The sequence below is a fragment of the Perissodus microlepis genome, chromosome 9 (genome assembly GCF_051167445.1).
Source record: "Perissodus microlepis isolate ML-2025 ecotype Zambia chromosome 9, ASM5116744v1, whole genome shotgun sequence".
NCBI classification, from domain to species: domain Eukaryota; kingdom Metazoa; phylum Chordata; class Actinopteri; order Cichliformes; family Cichlidae; genus Perissodus; species Perissodus microlepis.
Genome location: NC_140469.1, coordinates 10,997,601 through 11,020,995, shown reverse-complemented (window position 1 = coordinate 11,020,995; position 23,395 = coordinate 10,997,601). Strand labels below are relative to the sequence as shown.

Sequence of the window (23,395 nt, the reverse complement as noted above, 5' to 3'; positions counted from 1 at the left end):
CCTCTGTGTATTTATGTCCGCGTCTCCCTCTGTTCAGTGTCGCATTCTCCCTCATTCATGGCCGTGTGTTTTTCTGTGTGCTAGTGTATTGCTTCCCAGTGTAGTTTCTTATCAGTTTGTTTCGCTGTTTCCCTCCAGCAATAAAGCTGTGTTTTGAGTTCATTCCTGCCTCTGTGAGCTTGCGTTTGGGTCCACTTCCTGCCTGCCACACAGCCGAATCATGACATTCTAGCATATAAAATAAAATAATGTTTTGTGTCTACATGCGCTCTTTCTAGTAGATGCAAGTAAAACACAGCAAAAAATAAATAAAATCAAAGATTGAGTGGCACTAAGTCCTGTCACTCTTAAGTCTGTTTTCACGTGTTTAGCAGGAGTGGGGGCCAGTGGAGGTTTTCCCAGTGCTGCAGTGGGGATGTCAGCAGGAGGATCCGGGGGTTTCTCTGTGAATTCCTTGTGCTTGCTCAGAATTTAAGTTTAATTTTTGCTGTAGAAAGAAGTTTTCTTCCCACACGTGTACAGTGGATGCTAATGTTTTTGTCACTTTTTACGGACTAAAACTTAAAGTTATGTCAGTACTTCCACGCTTTAAATCCTGCACGGTCGTACTCTCTCCCGCTCTCCATATTATCCATTGTTGATACACACTTCTGTTGCTGCCACAGACGTCACATAATAGTTTCAACTCTTTAGTGAAGGCTTTCCACAGGTTTAGGAGTGTCTTCTTCCAGACACACATTTGTGAGGTCAGACACTGATGTTGGATAAGAAGGCCTGGCTCGCAGTCTCCACTCGAATCCATCCTAAAGGTGTTCGATAAGGACTCTGTGCAGGCCAGTCAAGTTCTTCCACACAAAACTCGCTCATCCATGTCTTTAATCCACGATTCTCCTTGCAACCACCAAACCCAGATTTGTCTATCAGACTACCAAACAGAGAAGCGTGAATTGTCTCTTCAGAGAACACATCTCCACTGCTGTGGTGTGCAGTGGCAGCATGCTTTACACCACTACAGCCAGCACTTTGCATTGTACAAATGTTTGGAAACACAGTCTGCTTGCCTAGGTGCTTGATTTTTTACACCTATCACCATGAAAGTGATTGAAACACCTGAATTCAATAATCTGGATGGGTGAGTGAATAATTTTGGCAATATAGTGTACATATATAGCATTTCTCTATGCACACAGTTACATATATTCAGGCTCTGATGGATGAATAAGGAACAACTTGGAGTCGAGCATCTTGGTCAGGATACTTTATCATGTGGAGAAAGCAATCAATCCACTGTCCTTCCAATTGGTTGATGACCCACTCCTCGACCTGAGCAAAGCGATCTTTTTCATTACTATTATTTTACTTGTTACCAAATTAATGCAGTATTGACACATTGACATGCTCTTGTGCGATTTGTTATTTATTTAGCAGGCTTGTTAAAATCAATGTCCCATGTAGGGAAGCTAACACAAAAACACATCTGCAAACATTTTCAGTTTATAAATTATTTATTTAAATATAAATATTTTATCTTAATTGATAAAAGTGTCAGATTTTCAGATTATTTGTGACGCAAATTATTTTGCTCTACATTATGTCTGATATGAAACAAAGAAATTGCAAAGATACAGTAGGAAGTAAAAAAGATCATGTTTGAAGTTTAAAGTGTGTGAAATTATCACTGATTGTTCAGCTTTGTACATATAAATGCATTTGTAAAATAATTTTATGTGTGATTGAATCAATTTGAATTTGTGTGTGGCTTCAAACATGCATTTGTGAAATTACTCACAAACATTTGTATATCTCAGTTTAGGCTTATGGGTTATGTATCATAATATATTGTATGCATTTATCAACCTTTTAAGAAGAATTTATCTCCATATTCATTCATAAATTTGTTTCTTGATTTATTTATTAACATTTTATAATTCTTGGTGAGCTTGGTGATCATGGGCTTCCTGTCAAGAGGCTTTTAAACTCTCTCCTACAGTGTCTTCAGCTCAGTCTTCACCTTCTCTGACAGGTCAGCTCCAACTTTCTGACTGTAGTATTTCTCAGCTCTATGGGCACGTTGAACATCTAACTTTAGTGTTGATGGCGCCATCTCGTGGCAGCCAGCCAACAATGCCATTTTGTTGCCATTTTGCAGGAAATGTTCCCAATCAGTATTAAATGGATTTTTTTTTTAAGTATTTTTTATTTTTTTTTATATATATTTTAAGTATTCATCTTTAGGCATTAAAAGATGAATGAAAACACTTAAGAAAAAAAATCCAGATTGAGGTGCTGAAAGTGTTGGCTGAGCATGCACCTGTTGCTCGTTCCATTAGACCAGACATGGTAAGAGCTGCTGTCCTTTCTCCATCAGTGTCAGAGTTCTGGAGTTCAGTGTTCAAGAGACTGAGCAGGTTACTGTGAGAGGGGAGAGGTAGTTTATCCCAGGTGTACCCATAAACAAAAGTTCCATGGAGATGATCAGATGGACCACTTGGACAGTGAGTGAGATTGCCTAATTTGACCATTTAGAGGTAAGGGGATGGAAACAAGACAAAAGACATGCTGTGGAAGACAGTATGAACTAGTTTTTCGGCACTGGTCTGAGACAGGATGTTTCTAATTTTGAACATATTGCACAAATAGAAGAAAGAAGTCTTACAAGTAGCCTACATTTAATATATGTGTAGAAAGACATAATCTGGTCAAAAACACCTCCAAGATTCCTCACTGTATTACTGGAGGCTAAGGTCATGAAATCCAGAGTGAGCGTCTGGTTAGATGCCTGGCTTCATGGATAGACAAATAAATAAAAACTAGTTCACAAGCAACCCCAGGTCAAAAATATACATAAGAAATAAACTATACATATAAGTTATTGTATATTTTATATAAATGGTCCACTGGTTAATTACATGAGCACATAAAGGCATGGACTCACACCACAAGCTTGCTCCCAACCTATAAAGAAATTCTTTATTATTCAAATAGACATAATGTTCAAAGCACCAAAGTTTTAGCCTGCTATTACAACTGTCACGTGATGTTAAACAGAAGCTTTAGCTCAGCTCTGCAGAGCAGGTCATCATCATGAAGCAGTCCAGTTCAAGTTTTTAGGATTAAGCTGCTCTTCATACTTTTGACCACCAGATGTCACCAAAGAGGACACCGTTAGACTCTCTATGGTGTGAAAACGAGTTACTTTCTGAATTCCTGTTTGGGGTTTTTTTTGTATTTTTGTCACACTTACATGTTTCAGATCTTTTTTTTTTTCAGAATTCTGAAAAAAAAAAAGACGTGCCCACTTTTTCTTGTTTTTTCTTCCAGGGACCCTAACCCTCTTCCATACTAAATGTAGGTGTTTATGATTAAGGGGGAAAAAAATCCAAACCTACATGGCTGTGTGTGAATAGGTGATTGCCCCCTAAACCTAATAACTGGTCGGGGCACTCTTAGCAGCAACAACTGCAATCAGGCATTTGCGATGACTGGCAATGAGCTTTTTACACCTCTGTTGAGGAATTTTGGCCCACACATCTTTGGAAAATTGCTGTAATTCAGCAACATTGGAGGGTTTTCAATATGAACTGTTTTTGAAGTCATGCCACAGCATCTGATTCAGGTACAGATTAAGACTTTGACTAGGCTGATCCGAAGTCAGCATTTTGTTTTACTTAAGCCATTCGGAGGTGGACGTACTGATGTGTTTTGGATCTTGTTCCTGCTGCTGAACCCAAGTGCGCTTTAGCTTGAGGTCTCAAACAAATGGCTGAACATTGTCATTCAGCATTTTTTAGTAGACGGCAGAGTTCCCATATCATCAGACTACCACCAACATATTTTACTGGAAGGTGACTAAGGTAAGTAAAAGCACTACTAATGTTAAGCCTTAGATTAATTGTATGTTTTACCAGTGGCTGTCAAGCAGTAAGGAAAGCATTTTGAGGAAGCCAGTGTGTTTCAGGCTGATGAAATAGCATTTTTAAAATACCACAGTGATACACTCTCATTAACATCTTCATGTATTACTAAACCACTTCATTTTTTGTAGAGCGTGTGTCTGTGTAGCAGACAGTGAGCAAGAGTATGTGACAGAGAGGAATACAGAGCAGAGGAAATGACGGTTACCCTGAGGCTGATGGGAAGGGGAAATGACTTAAATTTGAATTATTAATATTTATTCATGTGCTGTTGAATCATCACAGAGTGGGGCAGAAGAGCTGATTCTTTGTTTTGTGTTTCCACAAGTAATATGTGTCTCTACTGAACTCTTGTACAGTTGTCTGTAAGAAGCCTTTTCTCATTATGTGAATCTGTGTTTCCTGAGTCTACTTCAGGACGTCCTTCTAGTAGAACATGTCTTCCTGTTCCAGCATCACTGCACTCAACATAAATAGCTCACCCAGAGTCCTGATCTCAATCATACAAAGTGATTATGGACTACAATGTTAATGTGTTAATATGTAAGAGATGATGGCTGACATTTGGTTTGGTGTCAGCAACTTCACCTGGTTCAAGAAGAGCAGAGATGGAGCTGTGAAAGTATCTGAAGGAGAGATTTACAGCTTCAGTGTAACATTATTGTGTGACCACTAATGATCAGGGTCATCAGTAGAGATTGATGTGACTGTTAAAGGTAAAGTTAGTAATAATTATTTTACTGAGTTCAATCTTTTCATGATTTACCTCTTTTCTTGGTAGTATGCCTTGCAAGGTAATGGAGACAGTGTTTTGTCTAAATGTTTATGTTTTAGGAAGTTTTAGGCTCAAACTTCTTTTACCTTTGTTGCATTACAGGTGAACATATTATTATGAGATATTATTTGGTGTCCTTCATATACTCAAGACATTAGTAGTCTTAATGCTTGTGAGCATGTCTTTGAATTGTGAACAAAGGACAAATCTACAGATTAACTTGTCTGCAATAAGTCAAAAAAGGAAGTTTTTTTTTTCATTTCTGTCAGATGGTTCAGATCAAGACACTCCAACAAACCAGAGAGAAAACTGATAGAAGAGTAGAAGTAAGGACAATGTGTCTTAAAATAGCAGTTTATTTACTGCAGAAAGGTTTTTTTCATTTTAACACATTTAGTACATTCTAATTAAAATAATAATTTCTTGATTTCGTTCAAGGAATATTTAACAGCAGAGGATTTCTTCCAATATTATTGGCCATAACTGAAAATTAGTTTGTCAGCTAAAATTTAATTTAATTTTGAATAAATGTATTAATGTCTCTTGTCTTTTGTTTAAATGTATTAAGGAAACACCAAATATTCAAAAAGCAATTTGTCTTCTGGTTCTAATTGTCAAGTAACCTTTGAGTGGAAATATTTTGAGTGATATTTTGTGTTCACTCAGTATACAGCTGTGCTTTGTAATGAGGGCAGAAATGTATGTTTTGCTTGCTGCTTTTAATATAGATGAAGTTAAAAATGATGGTGAAACAGAGCAGGTTGAGTTTGTCAGAAAATAATATCATGAGCAGAAGAAGAAATAAATTAAGCTCAACCTCAGTATCATTCTCAACCGAGATTCCTCCTGCAACAGTTTAGCCTATCAAATCTAACTGTCAGATACTAACCACATCTATGTGACTGATTAGCAGCTGAACCCTTTGTCTTTAGCCATGCATTTAGAAAAATAATCTAAACATGAGAGAAAAAGAAAACAAACCTCGCAGCTTGTTTCATGAGTCAGTGCTCAAACACTTTCGATGAACAGTTCTCAAAACAACCAGCAGCACACTCGTCTGTGCTGTAGAAAAAGAAGTGCTTGTACAGCAGTTGAAGAGAGGAGAGATAGGAGCTTTCTATCACGTGTTGCTGCTCCACACACATGACCAGGGACATTTACCAGAATGAATGATCTTCTATGATCTCATCTTACAACTGAAAGATTTTCATTAGTATTTCCTACTTTGATTATCAAACATAAGCCAACTTCCAAATTTGGACTGCAGTAGCGGGTTGCCTTCCTAAATATTATTACGGGATGTATTGAGTTCAGTGCTGCATTGAAGAGCCTGATATCCACTTACGAGGACATTATACTGCTACTGTTCTATCGAAATTTTAAACTAATATCCTCATATGTTGCTCTCATTTTTCTTAGAAACAAAAATCAGGTAAAAAAAAAAAACCCAAAAATCAGGTAATTCTTTGTTTTTACATTCATCGGGTCCCAATATGCCCAAATATCAAAGAGAAATTAAAAATGCATGCTGTGGAAGAGTTCGGGTCTTAGGAGGTTAATGTTATTATTAGTGCTTGTAGAATTACCCTCTGAGGATGTACAATGCTTTCATGATTAAACCATGGTGCACATAGGAAAGTAAAATAGTAATGGCCTAAAGTGTGATACTTCAGAGGAGCCACAGTGTTACAGACAAATAATCCTGGTGGGGATGCTTCATGATCAGAGTGCCCTGGCTTGTGTTAGCCAGCAGCTTCCCAATCGGGGCAAGCCTCCAGTAACAGTCCCCAGCTTAAACAATCAATGCTACACAAGACTACCTAACTCAAAAATATGAGTGTCCGTGTCAGATGTTGGGGTACCAGAACACTTATGAGGAGTGGGAAGGAAGAAAATACACACACAAGGTCAAGGAAAAATAACTTAGGGTTCCAGTGGGCCCTTTGAGCCTTTCAGTGTTAACATATGGGCGTTAAACTTCATACTTTCTGTCTGTGTGTTGTGCACTTACTGTTACCGTGTAGTTTCTCATGTTTAGTGTCTAATTGTGGCACTGAAAGAGCCACTCGAGACATGATGAAAGTTAAATAAATTCCAGTATGTGCATTTGGTTGAATGTCTCGACTGAAGCACAAAGTAAAGGAAGAAATATTTACTACACTGAGGAAATTGGTCAACAGGTTTCTACAACCTGTGTGTGTACAAAGCTGTAGACACACAGCTTTCTTCAACACAATTTCTTCATTTGGCCTCTTTATTACTTCTTTTTGTGTGATGTTTGCTTTAAGATTGTTTTCTCTTAAGCATTGATTTATGTCAAAGTAACACACACATGGATGCAAGAACCCAGCAGCACATTGCACTGTGAGATCAGTGATCAGTGTTATTTACTTCACGCATCTATGGTTTTAATCCTGTGTCTACATGAGATATTGATAAACTCAGGTAAACTATAAATTAATCACAAACACAGTTAAAATGCATGATGGGAACATCAGACGTCTGTTTGCTTTGACATTACAACATCCAAACAGAGAAGTGTTTCACTCACTTTGCTTCTGCTGAAATCACACGTTGACTTTTATTTTGTCGTCTCTCTGCTGAAGCAGTCTGATCATTTGGTAAGAAAACACATTTGCAGTTTTGTTTGTTTATATCAGACTGTGATATTGTGTTTCTATTTTTAATAACAAATTACTTTTTAAAAGAATTTACATGTTCCTTATTCATCACTGGATTCATGTATTTTTTCATATTTTTCCAGGTGACGAGTTTTGTGACAGTCCAGTTTGTGAACATCATGACGGGCATCATGTTACTGAGTCTCCTCTTTATTCCAAGTGAGCCGTCTCATTTCAGTCATTTACATTCAGTTAACTTTATATTGAAGATGTTGAGCGGACAGGAGAAAAAAATTGAGAGATTTCAACATTTTAATGATAAACTCTGTTTTTTTTCCAGAGCCTTCGACTGCTTGTCCTGAGTATTCAGACCTCTTCATCACTGCACCAACAGAGATGGAAGCTCTGAGTGGATCATGTTTACAAATCCCATGTAACTTTAGTGCTGCTGGACCAGTAAAGTTTGACATCAGAAGAGCTATCTTTGGAGTGTGGATTAAAAATCACTCCAATGTTAATACATTTCCAAACAATGAGATCTTCAAAAGCAGTGGGACAGTTAACATCTATCCAATGAAGATTACAGGAAACCTGAAGGAGAAAAACTGCACCACTCTGTTTTCCAACTTAACCACAACTTATACAAACACATACTACTTCAGAATGATGAACTGGCCATTCAGAGCAACAGCTGTTTGTGATCCTCTTAAAATAAAAATTAAAGGTAAGATACATTTCTTTCCATCAGTCGATGCAATTTTTATTGAAACAAAAATATAAAGTTAAATGCAGCCTTGTTTTAACCAACAAAAAACAAATCCAACATAACAAAGTCCAATATAACAAAAATATGTTTCTGTAATTGTTTTGTATTTAGATGATTTTTTGTGTTCTTTATTGTGAACAATAAAAGGATTTAGTCAAAAATAAAAAAGGTTTTCATTTCAGCATAAATGTTGTTTAGTAAAGTTTGTAAACACATACGAAACACAACCTGACTGCACAATGTTAACATACATAGACATATGGACTATAGTCTGCATTATGCAAATACCAAGACTCCATCAAAACTGCAAGAAACAGAAAGAGAAAAATAAACCCTAAAAGACATGAAACTGTGCAAAAAAGTAAATAAGTAATTAACAATATTTAGAGGATATATGACATAAACATATTGTAAAAAAAAAATTAAATAAAATATATTCCTTGAATGCAGCAAAAGTCCCACATTACTCTCTGTGTCTTGACTGTATTTCCTGTATTATCACAACACTAATCCAGAGCTCAAACATGTCTGCTACTTTCTGCAAATAATATAATCTGAATACATTTTACATTTGTTTTCGATTGTACAGTACATGTATGAGGACTTTCAAACACCTACACTGAGCTCTGTCTGTATTTGCTGTATTTCTCTATTATTGATTTACAAATACGTTTGTGATGTGAAACCACAGATTCTCCTTGGAGGCCCAATATTACAATCTCAGGTGATCTGAAGGAGAAGGAGTCTGTCACTATAACCTGCTCAGCTCTCACTCCCTGTCCACACTCCCCTCCTCAACTCACCTGGAATCTCCAACAAGACTCTCACAACAAAATAGAGGAAAACGCAGATGGAAGCTTTACAACTAAAATCCAGCAGAACATCACTCTGTCAGACACACATGATGGAAAGAAGTTCAGCTGCTCTGCCAGATATCCTGTGAACCAAGGAAAAGACCCCAAGACAGCAGAGACAGAAGAGACTCTCAGTGTTTCATGTAGGACAATCAGAGTTTGTTGTTGAACTTAATCCTATATACAATATATATAGTATACAATATACAATATAGTATATGGGATATCACTTTCTCTCTTTTATTTCTCCAGTTGCTCCTAAAGACACCTCAGCATCCATCAGTCCATCAGGTTTGGTGTCAGCAGGCAGCTGGGTGAACCTGACCTGCTCCAGCAGAGCCAAACCTCCAGTCAGCAGCTTCACCTGGTTCAAGAAGAGCAGAGATGGAGCTGTGAAAGTATCTGAAGGAGAGATTTACAGCTTCAATGTAACAGATGGAGGAGTTTATTACTGTGTGGCCACTAATGATCTGGGTAATCAGACATCAGGAGAGATTAACATGACTGTTGGAGGTAAAGTTACTCACCAGTTATTTTTAAAATTTTCCGTTTTTCTAATTTTCTCTGTGATACGCTTCATGAGTGAGGAAAAAGAAATGTGCTTTATAAGAGACTGAATTTCATTTTATAAAAATCACATTTGTACTTCATCCTTCACAGTGTGGTCGTTCAGCCTTTAAACATTAAAAAGAAAAGTGTGATCCTGCAGCAGCTTTTACACTTTTGTTTAAAGGTAGTTGTCATCTTCACTTAAATTCACCTTAAATTGTTTCATTTACTATTAAACATTTATTCTGTCAATTCATACAATTTTCTTTGCTCTGAAATGTCCTTGCATTACATACAACTGGTTGGTGTCTACACTATAGTGAACTGTGGGAATCATAATGCTCAGTGATCATACTGATCATCTTTGAGTGGTGACAGTCAGAATTTGATCTATTGGATATTTCTTTCCCCAGATGCTCCTAAAGACACCTCAGCATAGCTGTTGTTTTTAATCATTTTTTGTTGTATTCCTAAAAAATGAGTTGAGAAAGAATTAAATGTAGCTTTATGAAGTTCAAATCTTGTAATTTATCCTACAACATGTGGTTGTTCATGTTTTAGACTTGAAAACTTTTTTTTTCACCCAAAACAATCTTGTTTACTGTTTTCTGCATTGCAGGTGGAAACCGGGTTGGTGTCTACACTATAGTGAAGACTGTGGGAATCATAATGCTCGTGATCACACTGATCGTATTTGAGTGGTGAGACAAATGTTTCTGTGATACACGCATTTGAAACCAACTAACTCATCTGTAGTAAAATAAAATAATTCATTCTTTGTGGTTTATTTTTTTGTTCTTTTCTTCAGCTGGTTCAGATCAAGAAACTCCAACAAATCAGAGACTAAACGCTGTCAGATGAGCAGAGTCACATCGCAACACATCAACTAAAGTTTCAACAGGAGGAAAAACTCCACCTCAAAATATCATTAAATTCACTGCAGTGATGTTCAACAGTTTGTTCATGACCATTTTATTTTGAGTGTAAAAACCAGTGTTGCACGAATGGAAACATTTACTCTGTGGATAATTATATATCATTGTTTCACTGCCCTGACTCTATTAAACAGGAGCTCCTTCAACCTGACCATTTTATTGTTAATAGTTTATCCATGAATATTGATCAAACATCACACTTCTGTAAGACTGATTCAGCATATTGTTTGGAAAATGCTGTAATTTTACAATCTATTACAGTCTTGTTCCTTGTTCTTGCTATTACTATTAAATAAGTGTTAATAGCCTGAAGTGTTCAGGCTGTGTTGGGGGAATAGCAGTGATTTACAAGTGCAACTTTAGTTATGACCCATTTACTCTGAGCTCATTTCATTCCTTCAAAGTTAAGTCCAGTTTGCTGCATTAATTCAATTCAATTCAATTTTATTTATATAGTGCCAAATCACAACAAAAGTCGCCTCAAGGCGCTTCATAGATACAGAGAAAAACCCAACAATCATATGACCCCCTATGAGCAAGCACTTTGGCGACAGTGGGAAGGAAAAACTCCCTTTTAACAGGAAGAAACCTCCGGCAGAACCAGGCTCAGGGAGGGGCGGCCATCTGCTGCGACCGGTTGGGGTGAGAGAAGGAAGACAGGATAAAAGACATGCTGTGGAAGAGAGACAGAGGTTAATAACAGATATGATTCAATGCAGAGAGGTCTATTAATACATAGTGAGTGAGAAAGGTGACTGGAAAGGAAAAACTCAATGCATCTTGGGAATCCCCCGGCAGCCTACGTCTATTGCAGCATAACTAAGGGAGGATTCAGGGTCACCTGGTCCAGCCCTAACTATATGCTTTAGCAAAAAGGAAAGTTTTAAGCCTAATCTTAAAAGTAGAGATAGTTTCTGTCTCCCGAATCCAAACTGGAAGCTGGTTCCACAGAAGAGGGGCCTGAAAACTGAAGGCTCTGCCTCCCATTCTACTTTTAAATACTCTAGGAACAACAAGTAGGCCTGCAGAGCGAGAGCGAAGTGCTCTAATAGGGTGATATGGTACTACAAGGTCATTAAGATAAGATGGGGCCTGATTATTTAAGACCTTGTATGTGAGGAGCAGGATTTTGAATTCAATTCTGGATTTAACAGGAAGCCAATGAAGGGAAGCCAAAACAGGAGAAATATGCTCTCTCCTTCTAGTCCCTGTCAGTACTCTTGCTGCAGCATTTTGGATTAGCTGAAGGCTTTTCAGTGAGTTTTTTGGACATCCTAATAATAATGAATTACAGTAGTCCAGCCTGGAAGTAATAAATGCATGAACTAGTTTTTCAGCGTCACTCTGAGACAGGATATTTCTAATTTTAGAGATGTTGCGCAAATGGAAGAAAGCAGTCTTACATATTTGTTTAATATGTGCGTTGAAGGACATGTCCTGGTCAAAAATGACTCCAAGGTTCCTCACAGCGTTACTGGAGGCCAAGGTAATGCCATCCAGAGTATGAATCTGGTTAGATACCATATTTCTAAGATTTTCAGGGCCGAGTACAATAACCTCAGTTTTATCTGAATTAAGAAGCAGAAAGTTAGCGGCCATCCAGGTCTTTATGTCTTTAAGACATTCCTGCAGTTTAACTAATTGGTGTGTGTTATCTGGCTTCATGGACAGATAGAGCTGGGTGTCATCTGCATAGCAGTGAAAATGTATGCTATGTCTTCTAATGATGCTGCCTAAGGGAAGCATGTATAATGTAAACAGAATTGGTCCTAGCACTGAACCCTGTGGAACTCCATAATTAACCTCAGTGTGTGAAGAGGACTCTCCATTTACATGCACAAATTGGAGTCTATTAGATAGATATGATACAAACCACTGCAGTGCAGTACCTGTAATACCTACAGCATGTTCTAATTGCTCTAATAGGATATTATGGTCAACAGTATCGAACGCTGCACTGAGGTCTAGCAGGACAAGCACAGAGATGAGTCCACTGTCAGAGGCCATAAGAAGATCATTTGTAACCTTCACTAAAGCTGTTTCTGTGCTGTGATGAGCTCTGAAACCTGACTGAAACTCTTCAAATAAACCATTCCTCTGCAGATGATCTGTTAGCTGTTTGACAACTACTCTTTCAAGGATTTTTGATATGAAAGGAAGGTTGGAGATTGGCCTATAATTAGCTAAGACTGCTGGGTCTAGAGATGCTTTTTGAGTAAAGGTTTAACCACAGCCAGCTTGAAGGCCTGTGGTACATAGCCGACCATTAGAGATAGGTTGATCATATTTAAGATCGAAGAATTAATCAATGGCAGGACTTCTTTGAGCAGTTTTGTAGGAATGGGGTCTAAAAGACACGTTGATGGTTTGGAGGAAGTAATTATTGAAGTTAACTCAGAAAGATCAATTGGAGAAAAAGAGTCTAACTTAACATCAATGGTACTAAGAGTAGCTGTAGATAATATTACATCTGTGGGATGATTACTGGTAATTTTTTCTCTAATGATAAAAATTTTATTTGTGAACAAGTTCATGAAGTCATTACTAGTTAACGTTAAAGGGATGGTTGGCTCAACAGAGCTCTGACTCTTTGTCAGCCTGGCTACAGTGCTGAAGAGAAACCTGGGGTTGTTCTTATTTTCTTCAATCAGTGATGAATAGTAAGATGTTCTGGCTTTGCGGAGGGCTTTCTTATAAAGCAGCAAACTATTTCTCCAGGCTAAATGATGATCCTCTAAATTTGTGACACGCCATTTCCTCTCCAGATTACGAGTCATCTGCTTTAGGGTACGTGTTTGAGAATTATACCACGGAGTCAGGTACTTCTGATTAGAGACCTTAGTTTTCACTGGAGCTACAGTATCCAGAGTCGTACGTAGTGAGGAGGTGAAATTATTAACAAGATAATCGACCTCTGTTGGGGTAGCGTTCAGATAGCTGCTCTGCTCTGTGTTGGTACAGGGCATTGAAGATGATAACAGTGGGTGGATTATATTCTTAAACTTAGTTACAGCGCTTTCAGAAAGACATCTACTTTGATAAAATCTACTCTCCACCGCTGTGTAATCAATTATTGTAAATGTAAATGTTATCAGGAAATGATCAGACAGGAGAGGGTTTTCAGGAAACACTGTTAAATGTTCAGTTTCTATGCCATATGTTAAAACAAGATCTAGAGTGTGATTAAAGTGGTGGGTGGGTTCTTTTAAATTTTGAGAGAAGCCAATTGAGTCTAATAACAGACTAAATGCCATGTTGAGGCTGTCATTTTTAGCATCTACATGGATGTTAAAATCACCCACAATAATTATTTTATTTGAGCTCAGAACTAAATTAGATATAAAGTCTGAGAAATCAGACAGAAACTCTGTGTAAGGCCCAGGTGGACGATAGATGATAACAAGTAAGACTGGTTTCTGAGTTTCACAGCTGGGGTGGACAATGTTAAGCATCAGGCTTTCAAATGAATTAAAAGTCTGTCTTGGTCTTTCATTAATTAATAGGCTGGTGTGAAAAATTGCTGCCACACCGCCCCCTCGGCCTGTGCTTTGAGGTTTCTGGTAGTTAGAATGACTCGGGGGTGTTGATTCATTTAAACTAACATAATCATCCTGCTGCAACCAGGTTTCTGTAAGGCAGAGTAAATCAATTTGTTGATCAATTATTAAGTCATGTACTAACAGAGACTTGGAGGAGAGAGACCTAATATTTAATAATCCACATTTCACTGTTTTACTCTTTGGTTCAGATGTGGATACTGTATTGTTCTTTCTTTTTGATTGTTTATGTTTAAGTTGTTTGTTGCTGGTTTTTAGTTTGTTTTTTGTCTTTTTGGAAGCTGACACAGTCTCTATGGAGATGGGTTTTTGGGGGGGTAGCAGGAGGAGAGAAGCTGCAGAGAGGCGTGTAAGACTGCAACTCTGCTTCCTGGTCCCAACTCTGGATAGTCATATTTTGGGGGGTTTAATAAATTTGTCCATATTTCTAGAAATGAGAGCTGCTCCATCCAAAGTGGGATGGATGCCGTCTCTCCTAACAAGACCAGGTTTCCTCCAGAAGGTTTGCCAATTATCTATGAAGCCCACATCGTTTCTGGGACACCACTCAGACAGCCAGCAATTTAAGGAGAACATGCAGCTAAACAGAGGACAACAGCAGGATTTGGTGTATGCAGAGGTGAAAGTCAACAAGCCAGAAAACAGTTCAACACAGAGGAACTCTGAGGCGAAGAAAATATGAATGTCTAAAAGGAGATCACATTACAGAAACGTGTTAACAAAGAAAAACACACGTGCTAACACAGCCCAGCAGCCAGACCCAGAACTTCATCAGGTAACAAAGCGATGAGCAGCCTTTTTTTCTACATGTTGAAGTTTCTAAAGTAGCATCCCTGTGGAGATCACTTTGAAGTCTCTTTGGGCTGATGTTCATTTTTGCTGTTGTCGACTTTGTGTTCATACATACAAACTAAAAGAAAGATTGTATGTGTGTCTTCATTAGGGCGACACACATTGTGTGGGTGTGTGGGCCTGTAACCTTTAAGTTTTTATTGTTAACTGCTAATTATGTGACAGTGTCAGTTTTTAGAGTGACAGTGATGTAATGTAATGAGTAGTGTAACAATTTACTTTCTCCAGTGAGTAATTAAGTAACATAAAGCATTAATTTTAAGAAAAGTAACTGGTAATGTGTAATACATTATTTTTCTTTAGTACCAAGCCCAATACTGTTCTCTGGATCCAACTGTTTCACAGGAAATCTAATTCACCCCTAGAGGGAGAAAAAAACACAAAAATAAACTGTGCTGTTATTTTTTGCCTCTATTTTGAGCACATCTAAGAAAATTGGCAAGTCTAATGTTACATTTTGAGGAGAAAATTATTTTTGAGCAAAGAATAGTTTAATTTGAGCAAGAAATGTATTTCACACACACAATAGCAGCCTCTCTTGCTCAGTTGTTGGCATTGGCTCATGCTCAGATCTCTGATCTGTGTGCTGACAGACCATAATAGACATCTGTGGACCTGCTCTCAGTTTCACTCTTGCTCTCCACATCTCTGCTCCCTGCACCCTTAACTCTTTCTATACACGTTATAAGTGTGCCACTAACCCAACCAATTACAGATTTGGATGCAAAAATTCTTATTAGCTGTTATGGTCTCCAATCAGCCCTCTAGCTACTGCATTCTTGAAACATGGTCCAGAATTTAGCTAAATCCATTTTCGGCTAGTGTGTTTAATTCTTTTGTTTTAAAATATATAATTTTTTAAGACCATTGTTGGTTTTAATCTAGTTTAAACCAAACCACTCCACTGCTTTGGTTTAAACTTTATTGTATTTTTCGGACCATAAGGCGCACTGGATTATAAGGCACATTAAGCGAAACAAATCAGTCAGATAAGTCAAACTTTACACAATTCATTCTTCTTGCTTCCTCCAATTGATTTATTAATCCTGAATTCTCTTGCAGCTGCTCTATTCCCATGTTGTTGAAATATATTAATGATTAACCTCATATAGGGCTTTGGAGCGTGATGTCACGGGAGGGGGCGAGGTCACGATCATCACCGCCATCATAGGCTACGTTCACACTGGAGGCAAAAGCGCATCAAATCTGACTTTTTTGACCCTATGTGACCCATATCCGATCATGGTATGACAGTGTGAACAGCACAAATCCCATCTGGGTCACTTTCGTATGTGGTATTGAATCCGATACATATCTGATGTTTTAAAAAGCGACTGCTGTTTGAACGGTCATGTCTTTTACATCACTGACACAAAACAGACGCCAATTATCAGCGCCCGAGAAGACATCGTGAACGCTTCCTGGCCATCCAGTGTAGATGTTAGTGAAACTGTTGGGAAGACAGCATTGGAGAAATGTGAACATTTTATTTGCACTGTATAATCTGCAGATTCTGACAGAAATCTGCAACTATCCTTTGAAGCACCACTCCTCTCTAAAACAGCAATAAGGATAATTATTAGGCCATATGTAAATAACAAAATAACTTAAAGCGCAATTGGGGAACGTAAAGTCCGAAACAAGTCTTTATATTTAGGTCCATCAGTCAAACAATACTGTTTGGTCTGAGTCTGAACGGAATGCGTTGTGTGTGACATCTGCTTTTGCGCATGCGGGCCGCTTTGAGGGTTCACTCTAGAGCGTGTTTGATGTCATATTTTATTTGTAGTGTGAACGAGCAGACAAAAAAATCGAATTTGATCAAAAAATCGGAATTGAGCATTAAGACCTGCAGTGTGAACGTAGCCTTAGTAGGCCAAACAAAGGGCTACAGGAGCGAAAGCACACGGAAACATCAGCTATGGCTCGTACTTGCTGTGTTGTCAGTTGCAATGTTAGATCGCACGATCGGGAAGGGAATAAGCTGGAAAATGGACTGGAAAAGAAACGTGACAGAGCTCATGTATCTGATGTTACCAAACGAAGACGTCAGGCTTGGATAGCAGCAGTGAGACGAGCTGATATCGAGTTCTCTGCCATCATTTTTTGTGCTCCCGACATTTTCATTCCAGTAAGCATCAAAGTTCTGATGCAGCAGAACTATCTTCTGTTTATGGAGTAGTTTATCGGTCACTGAGTTTTTTGCGGACGGTGTGTTTATGTTTTCATCTAGAGCAATTTTGGGGCAGCTGCTGAGGAGAAGTCAATGTTATGTGCAGCCTTTGGCTGTATCTTGGTCATATGGTCAACGTACTCGCTACGTGGAGGCTTAAAAATTGACAAATTTTGCACCCAGCCAATTAAATGTGTGCCTCCAGGGATTTATAATTCCTAAATTGATTCGCAGTGTATGCGCTGACTCCACAGACAAGGTAAGCGAAGAAATCAGGATAGGACAACGGCGGTAGGTGGTCTGGGATTTCGCTCCTCTGCCTTATTTCATACGGGTCCACATTACCGATGAACGGTATTTTTTCCAAGTATCGCAATCGGTCACGATACAGTCCTTTGTCTTTTACGCTGATTTAAAGCATGGTTCTAGCAGTCCTGCTTCCAACACAGTGTGTTTGTTTTGATTCGTGGCCCTCTAAGATCTAAGACTGCTTCCACAATGCATTACGGCGTGACATCAACTCTAAAGCCTAGTGACAGCACTCAGAACAAAGGGGGCTGAATAATTACGCACACCCCACTTTTCAGTTATTTATTTGTAAAAAATGTTTGGAATCATGTATGATTTTCGTTCCACTTCTCACGTGTACACCACTTTGTATTGGTCTTTCACGTGGAATTCCAATAAAACTGATTCATGTTTGTGGCTGTAATGTGACAAAATGCAGAAAAGTTCAAGTGGGTCAAATACTTTTGCAAGCCACTGTATCACACAAAAAATAGCTTTTTATATTTTTTTTGGTTGATTTCTGTGGCGGAGGAGTGGTGCAGTGACCTCAACGGGGCGGTGCTGGAGAGGCAGGTGAGACACAGCTGATGGAGTTCGGGCTGATGGTGGTTTCCTTCCCCTTTTTAGTGAGACGAAAGTGGAGTGGAGGGGAAGCTGGGATCAGCCGGGACGGGAGCTGTCCAGATGGCGGACTGTCAAATAACGCAAAGAAACTCTAAATAAAAGTGACAGCTGGCAGTCACAACTGTGTGTGTGTGTGTGTGTGTGTGTGTGTACGTGGGTGGAGTGCATTCCACAAGTGGTACTGAAACCCTGTTTACGTGGGGATGTCTGACCCACATCCTGCGCCGCCCGCCCAGCCGTTGCAGTTCCTAATAGTGAAGATGAGCCAGGCGGCTGCCCAGTGAGAGCACCTGGCGAAGCTGCAGGAGCAGGCGGACCGGCAGACCCAGGTTCTGGAGCGGCTGATTGGAGCCACTGCGCCGCCGAAGGCCCCTCCTACGGTGGCCCCTAGACACAAAACACATGCAAACTCCAAAACACATGCAAACTCCAAAACACAATGGAAGTGCTCCAGGACGCTAGGGGCAGTGTTGAGCTCTTGTTACCTAGTAACTACACAAGCCAGGAAGTACCAATGACCGGATTTGGTGTGTGGTAGTAACAGGTAAATTAACATTTTTTTAATTATTTGAATATATATGAGTATGGTTGTTCTATCTTTGTAGGTGTTTTCCACCGGTATCCAACTCCATGGCTGTATCCCAAAGCCGCATTTTAAGGTACAATTCAAACGCTGCTCGAAATGCAGTGGCCGAAGAGTAAACTTGTAAAAGTACTTAATATTATGTCACTTAGTTTTTTGCAAATGTTTAATAATGAAGAACATTAAAACATTACTGTTGGCTAAATGTCGGGAAAGTTATGTGTCATTAGCGATGTTTGTACTAACTTGGTTTTAAAGCCTTTACTTCAAAATATACGCCGTTCAATAGTTGACCTTAATCTTACAGAGAATGTGATGATTTTATGGATAATTAAAGTCAGTCATATATCCACAAACACAACAAGCTGTAAGTCAGTGATGCTGCTCGGTTTGCAGTCCTGAATATCACGGCACAAGCAGGATTCACTGCACTGTTAATGTTAGCTATGTTATATTGCTGCCTCTGTTCGGTGGTGTCGAGCCAAACGGACTTTAACGTGTGTTTGAACGAGCTGACGGTTCACTCGTTAAGCTGAAAGAAAGATGCTTTAATCACAGGAGTCACACATGTGTCCACTGTACCATGTGGGAACTCTTCTTGTTTAGCACCCGCAATAACACAAACACTAAATCCTCCTTCTCTTGTGCTGTTTTGTAGCAGTGTGTACACCTGAGACTGTCACCTGTCTGTCTGTCCTGCACTCTCTCTCTGTTTCTTTCTCTCTGATTGTGGAATAAAAGTATGAACATGTATTTATAAGTTACACTTGTGTTTGAATCCTGCAGCTTCTCACACATTTGATTTCCATGTGTGACAACCGCAAGTTGGAGGTTAGGTCAGATGGTTGCATCATAACCTGGGAGAAAACAGAATGCTGATGAGGGGTTTTCAATGAGTGAGCTGATTGTTGAGCTTCTAGTGTGTGAAGAAGTTTTAACATAATAATAATAATAATGGATTGGATTTATATAGCGCTTTTCAAGGTACCCAAAGCGCTGTACAATGCCACTATTCATTCACTCTCACATTCACACACTGGTGGAGGCAAGCTACGGTTGTAGCCACAGCTGCCCTGGGGCAGACTGACAGGAGCGAGGCTGCCATATCGCGCCATCGGGTACACATAGATGAGAAGAAACGTATTATGTAATGAGACAACAGGGTTATGCTGTATGTTGTGTGTGGTGTGGCTGATTGGATGAATGTTTGAGATTAAACTGGCTGTTGATTTGTCTTTTATTACTAAGTTGAGCCTGCCAATTGGGTTTGGTATGATTTATCCCCCTGAGATGAAGAACACGTGTCATGATTTAAGAAGGCCTTTCCTTTCCTTTCTTTTATTCTTTTTATTTTGTTACTTTCACAGTGCACTGAAAGTTTTGTTTAATATTCTTTGTCATTAAGCAGATCTGAACATTGAATAGGAAGAACTACACACCATGTTGTTGCGAACAGTTGCAAAGTGAGTTTCTCCAAAAAGAGAAAGCCACTTATTTGGGACAATTAAGGAAACAAGTCCCTGTCCAAAAGGATTCAGCGAGGCAATCCAATCTAAAATTCTTCTTTTGTCGTCATTTTGCTGAGGGTGGAAACGAAATGCGACGATAATTTCCACTATCAGCAAAAGAAAGAATCAATGAATGAATGAATGAGTGAAAATTAAAAAAAAATGGGGAACTGACTGACTGGTAAAAGCTGGTTAAAGCTGACAAGACTGACTTAACACCACTGTGTGAAGTTAACCCCCATCCACGTGACAAAGGTGTGGATGTATCTGTGTGTGTCTCTGTTGCAGGAGCAGAAGGAGACCACAGGAGGAAACTTGGGTTACATGACTATGTGAACTCAGCAAATTTAACCTTTTTAACTGTAATTTGTCTGTATGTTTTTGAATTTACACACAAGGTAGTGTTATTCACTACCTTGTGTTGCTCACAGAGAGAACTGTGAGAAAGAGTGTATACACCTGCGCAGCGATAACATTTACATTTCTTTTCTACAACAGAGGGTTAATCATGTGATTTGATCATGTGATTTACAGCAGGACACAACTTAATGTTTTTCTACCACAGGATTACTGAGATTTTGTGTGAAGGAAACTGTGGTTACAGGCTATATGTTGGTGATGAAATTACACTGTATTGTTGGAGAAAATGTTGGAGAAAATGTGAATGTTACAGGGGAAAAAGTGAATACAGCGTGATACTGTGTTTGAAACTAGTGTTGCTTCTTTTTACAGCAGAGTGTTAACTTTATGACCTTTTACAGCACCTCTGGAATCTGGATGACCGATGCCTCACCACCAGGATGAACCGTGTGTTTGGCTAATGTTTGTTTTCCTTTAAGAGTGCTTATAGAGGATTCAGCACAGACAGACAAGTGACAATTGAACAGATGTGCAGTGGTTACAGAATAGTTACATGGGGCTCATTGTCTGACCACTATTGGGCTCATGGTGAGTGACAAACTTAAGGGAAGTCACTGATTATAATGTGGAAAGACGATGAGATGTTCAATGATTTGGAGCAAATTATGGAAAAAAAAAAAGTAGGGGTTTAATGAGTTTAGAATAAACCTGCAATGATACTTGTCTCTGTGATGCTGAATACTTTATTACACTTATGAGTTGCAGTTGGTTGCAAATGTGAGTTGTTTTAACTTAAAGACTTCTAGGATACAGGCTCCGGGTGGAGCTGGGAGTTAAACAAGCTAAACATTTAATTGCTGACTAATGTTTATACACAGGGTTACAGGTTGGAGTGAAGCTGCTCCAAAGGACAAACCCTGGAGAATTGTTTTTAGAGAAAATGTGCAACATTCTTGTACATGTCTCATTGGGGAGTTGACACATGGCGCGAGCCATGTGGCACAAGAGGAGTGTCAGGTACCATGAGAAGAAACGAGTAAGGAAGAGAGTCGACAAGATGGAAGCTGAGGACCCAACAAAGTGCTTTTTGTGCTGGGGTGTTTTTTTTCTGTTCTCAAACTGTTCTCCTGTTAGGAGTCTGAGTGGAATATTTTTCTCCTCCTCTCACCTAATGTTATGTATTTCATTGTTTTTTTACTATCAACCTACCTCTCTGACATTGTGATGCCAATGTGATGCCTGTGTAATGGTCAGAAGGTTCCTTTGTAAGTGCGCATGCGCCATTAGTGTGCTGCCTGCTGTAACCCATAATTTCCTTCGGGATTAATAAAGTATTCTGATTCTGATAATGAGGACGCTGTTGGGTCATGTGATGTGTTCTTCCTGTGACGTCCTTTTAATAAACATTCAAACAGTCATTTCATCTCTTGTTGCTGGACATTAGTTTTTTTAGTTAAATTCATGTGGAAATGTGTCATTTGTGACGAACTCTTGTGATGTCACTTCTTTGGATCTGAGAAACTTCAGGTTCAGCTTCTGTTCTTCCTTCAGTCTGTGAAGAGGAACAAAAATGAAAATGAAATAGAGTAAAATTATTCCAGACTGCTGATTTAGAAATAGATTTGCGTTTGACTTTTTCCAACATAAACTCTGGCTAGTTCTGGGAGAATCAGGTGTCTTCAGTTTAGCTTTCTGAAAGGTTCATCCAAGAGGCGATAAGGCGTTATCATATTTTTTTTTTAAACAGCTTGTTGGAATTGATATTTCTTATATTGTCATTTGTGCTTAGAAACATATAATCATTTGTATGCTGATAAGAATCATATCCTTATTAGGTCTGATAAGATTCTGTGTGCACTTGTGTACCATGAGATGACAGGAAGCAGCCTCGACGTTATAATTCCATTATAGCTTTTAATACCAAACCTTTCTGTTTCTTGAGGTGCAAGATTTCACACCTTTAAATGTGCATCTGAGATATGACCTAAATTCCTGCTTTTATAGTTTAGCAAAACGTTTACTTCTGCTTTTCTGCATACCTCATACACACAGTTTAAGTTCATTGTAAGGTCATATGTCTTTGTATAGTATGGCTGGAAGCACACACACACATGCACCTACACACACCCACACACACAGAATACGGCTTTGGAGTTGACGTCAACCCACAATGCATTGTGGGAGCGCGGCGCTGTCATGGTCCGGGTGAGTGATGGGTTTTCCTGCGTGCCAGTAAATCCATCACTGGGCAGAGTCACCACACCCCTCGTTTGTGGCACCTGTGTGTAATTTGCTGGGAGGCTCTTAAGACCAGCGTTCTCAAACATTCCTCGCCGGAACGTCATTTAACCCACGTTAGTGAGAGTCATAGCTCGGGAAACCCTGTTTTGTTGTTTTCGTCACGCTAACCCTGTCTACTTACTTCTGCAGCTTCACAGTGGATTGGATCTTGCTGCCTGTAACCACTCAGCTCCCCATCGCTGGCCTGCTACTATTCTCGGCGCTATTCACCTGCCTGCCTCAATGCCCTACACTTCACAGTGAGTGTACACGAACTGGTTTAGCCTCACTTGGACCACTAATCCCCTCCTAGCCTCGCCGTCAACCCAGACAAGTAAGACTGTCTTTTGTTGCCACCACTTCTTGGACTGCTGCGAGGGGCACGCATTGACTTTCATTACAGTGACTCAGAGAAACCCTGTGACCCTGTACCTTGTATGCCTGCTCCGGAAAATCCCAAATAACGTGCCCAGCCAAATAAAGAGACTATTTCCTTTGGACTTTGCTGCTGCACACGCAGTGTGATTCTTGTTTATTGATTTAACAATTATTTTGGAGATGGTCTAGCCAAGACTTGTTTACCTTCTCAGCATTCCTGGTAACAGCTTATCTGCTAGCCCTTGCTAATCACAGTGTTGTTTGTAGCTACAGATTCTTAGTATCATAATCAGAAACTTTATGTTAGTAGGTAGCCGATGTTCAGAGGTCTATGTTTTCCCTCTCGCCCTTAGTTCACGTATAGCATTTTTGTTTCTT

The 23,395-nt window shown here is 39.2% G+C and overlaps 1 protein-coding gene across 2 annotated transcripts; it reads left to right on the top strand.

The window, feature by feature from the left end:
* Nucleotides 1–7,489: 7,489 nt before the first annotated feature.
* On the top strand, nucleotides 7,490–10,369 carry LOC146380112 (myelin-associated glycoprotein-like). Of its 2 annotated transcripts, none has more exons than XM_084939010.1 (6): nucleotides 7,490–7,529; nucleotides 7,651–8,034; nucleotides 8,768–9,073; nucleotides 9,183–9,443; nucleotides 10,099–10,180; nucleotides 10,288–10,369. In XM_084939010.1, the coding sequence occupies exons 1-6, from the start codon at nucleotides 7,490–7,492 to the stop codon at nucleotides 10,367–10,369; spliced, it is 1,155 nt and encodes a 384-aa protein (XP_084795136.1). The 2 variants fall into 2 exon arrangements, with proteins under 2 accessions (XP_084795136.1, XP_084795135.1); XM_084939009.1 differs by having other exon boundaries at nucleotides 9,183–9,464; nucleotides 10,111–10,180.
* The last annotated feature ends 13,026 nt before the right edge of the window (nucleotides 10,370–23,395 follow it).

What these genes read in the sequence shown, in the direction of transcription:
- LOC146380112 (XM_084939009.1), top strand. Translation starts at nt 7,490, where the DNA reads ATGACGGGCATCATGTTACTGAGTCTCCTCTTTATTCCAA. An exon ending in TAAAGTTACTCACCAGTTAT is followed by an intron (nt 9,465 to 10,110) that starts TTTTAAAATTTT and finishes GTGGAAACCGGG; the next exon opens with TTGGTGTCTACACTATAGTG. An exon ending in ACACTGATCGTATTTGAGTG is followed by an intron (nt 10,181 to 10,287) that starts GTGAGACAAATG and finishes TCTTTTCTTCAG; the next exon opens with CTGGTTCAGATCAAGAAACT.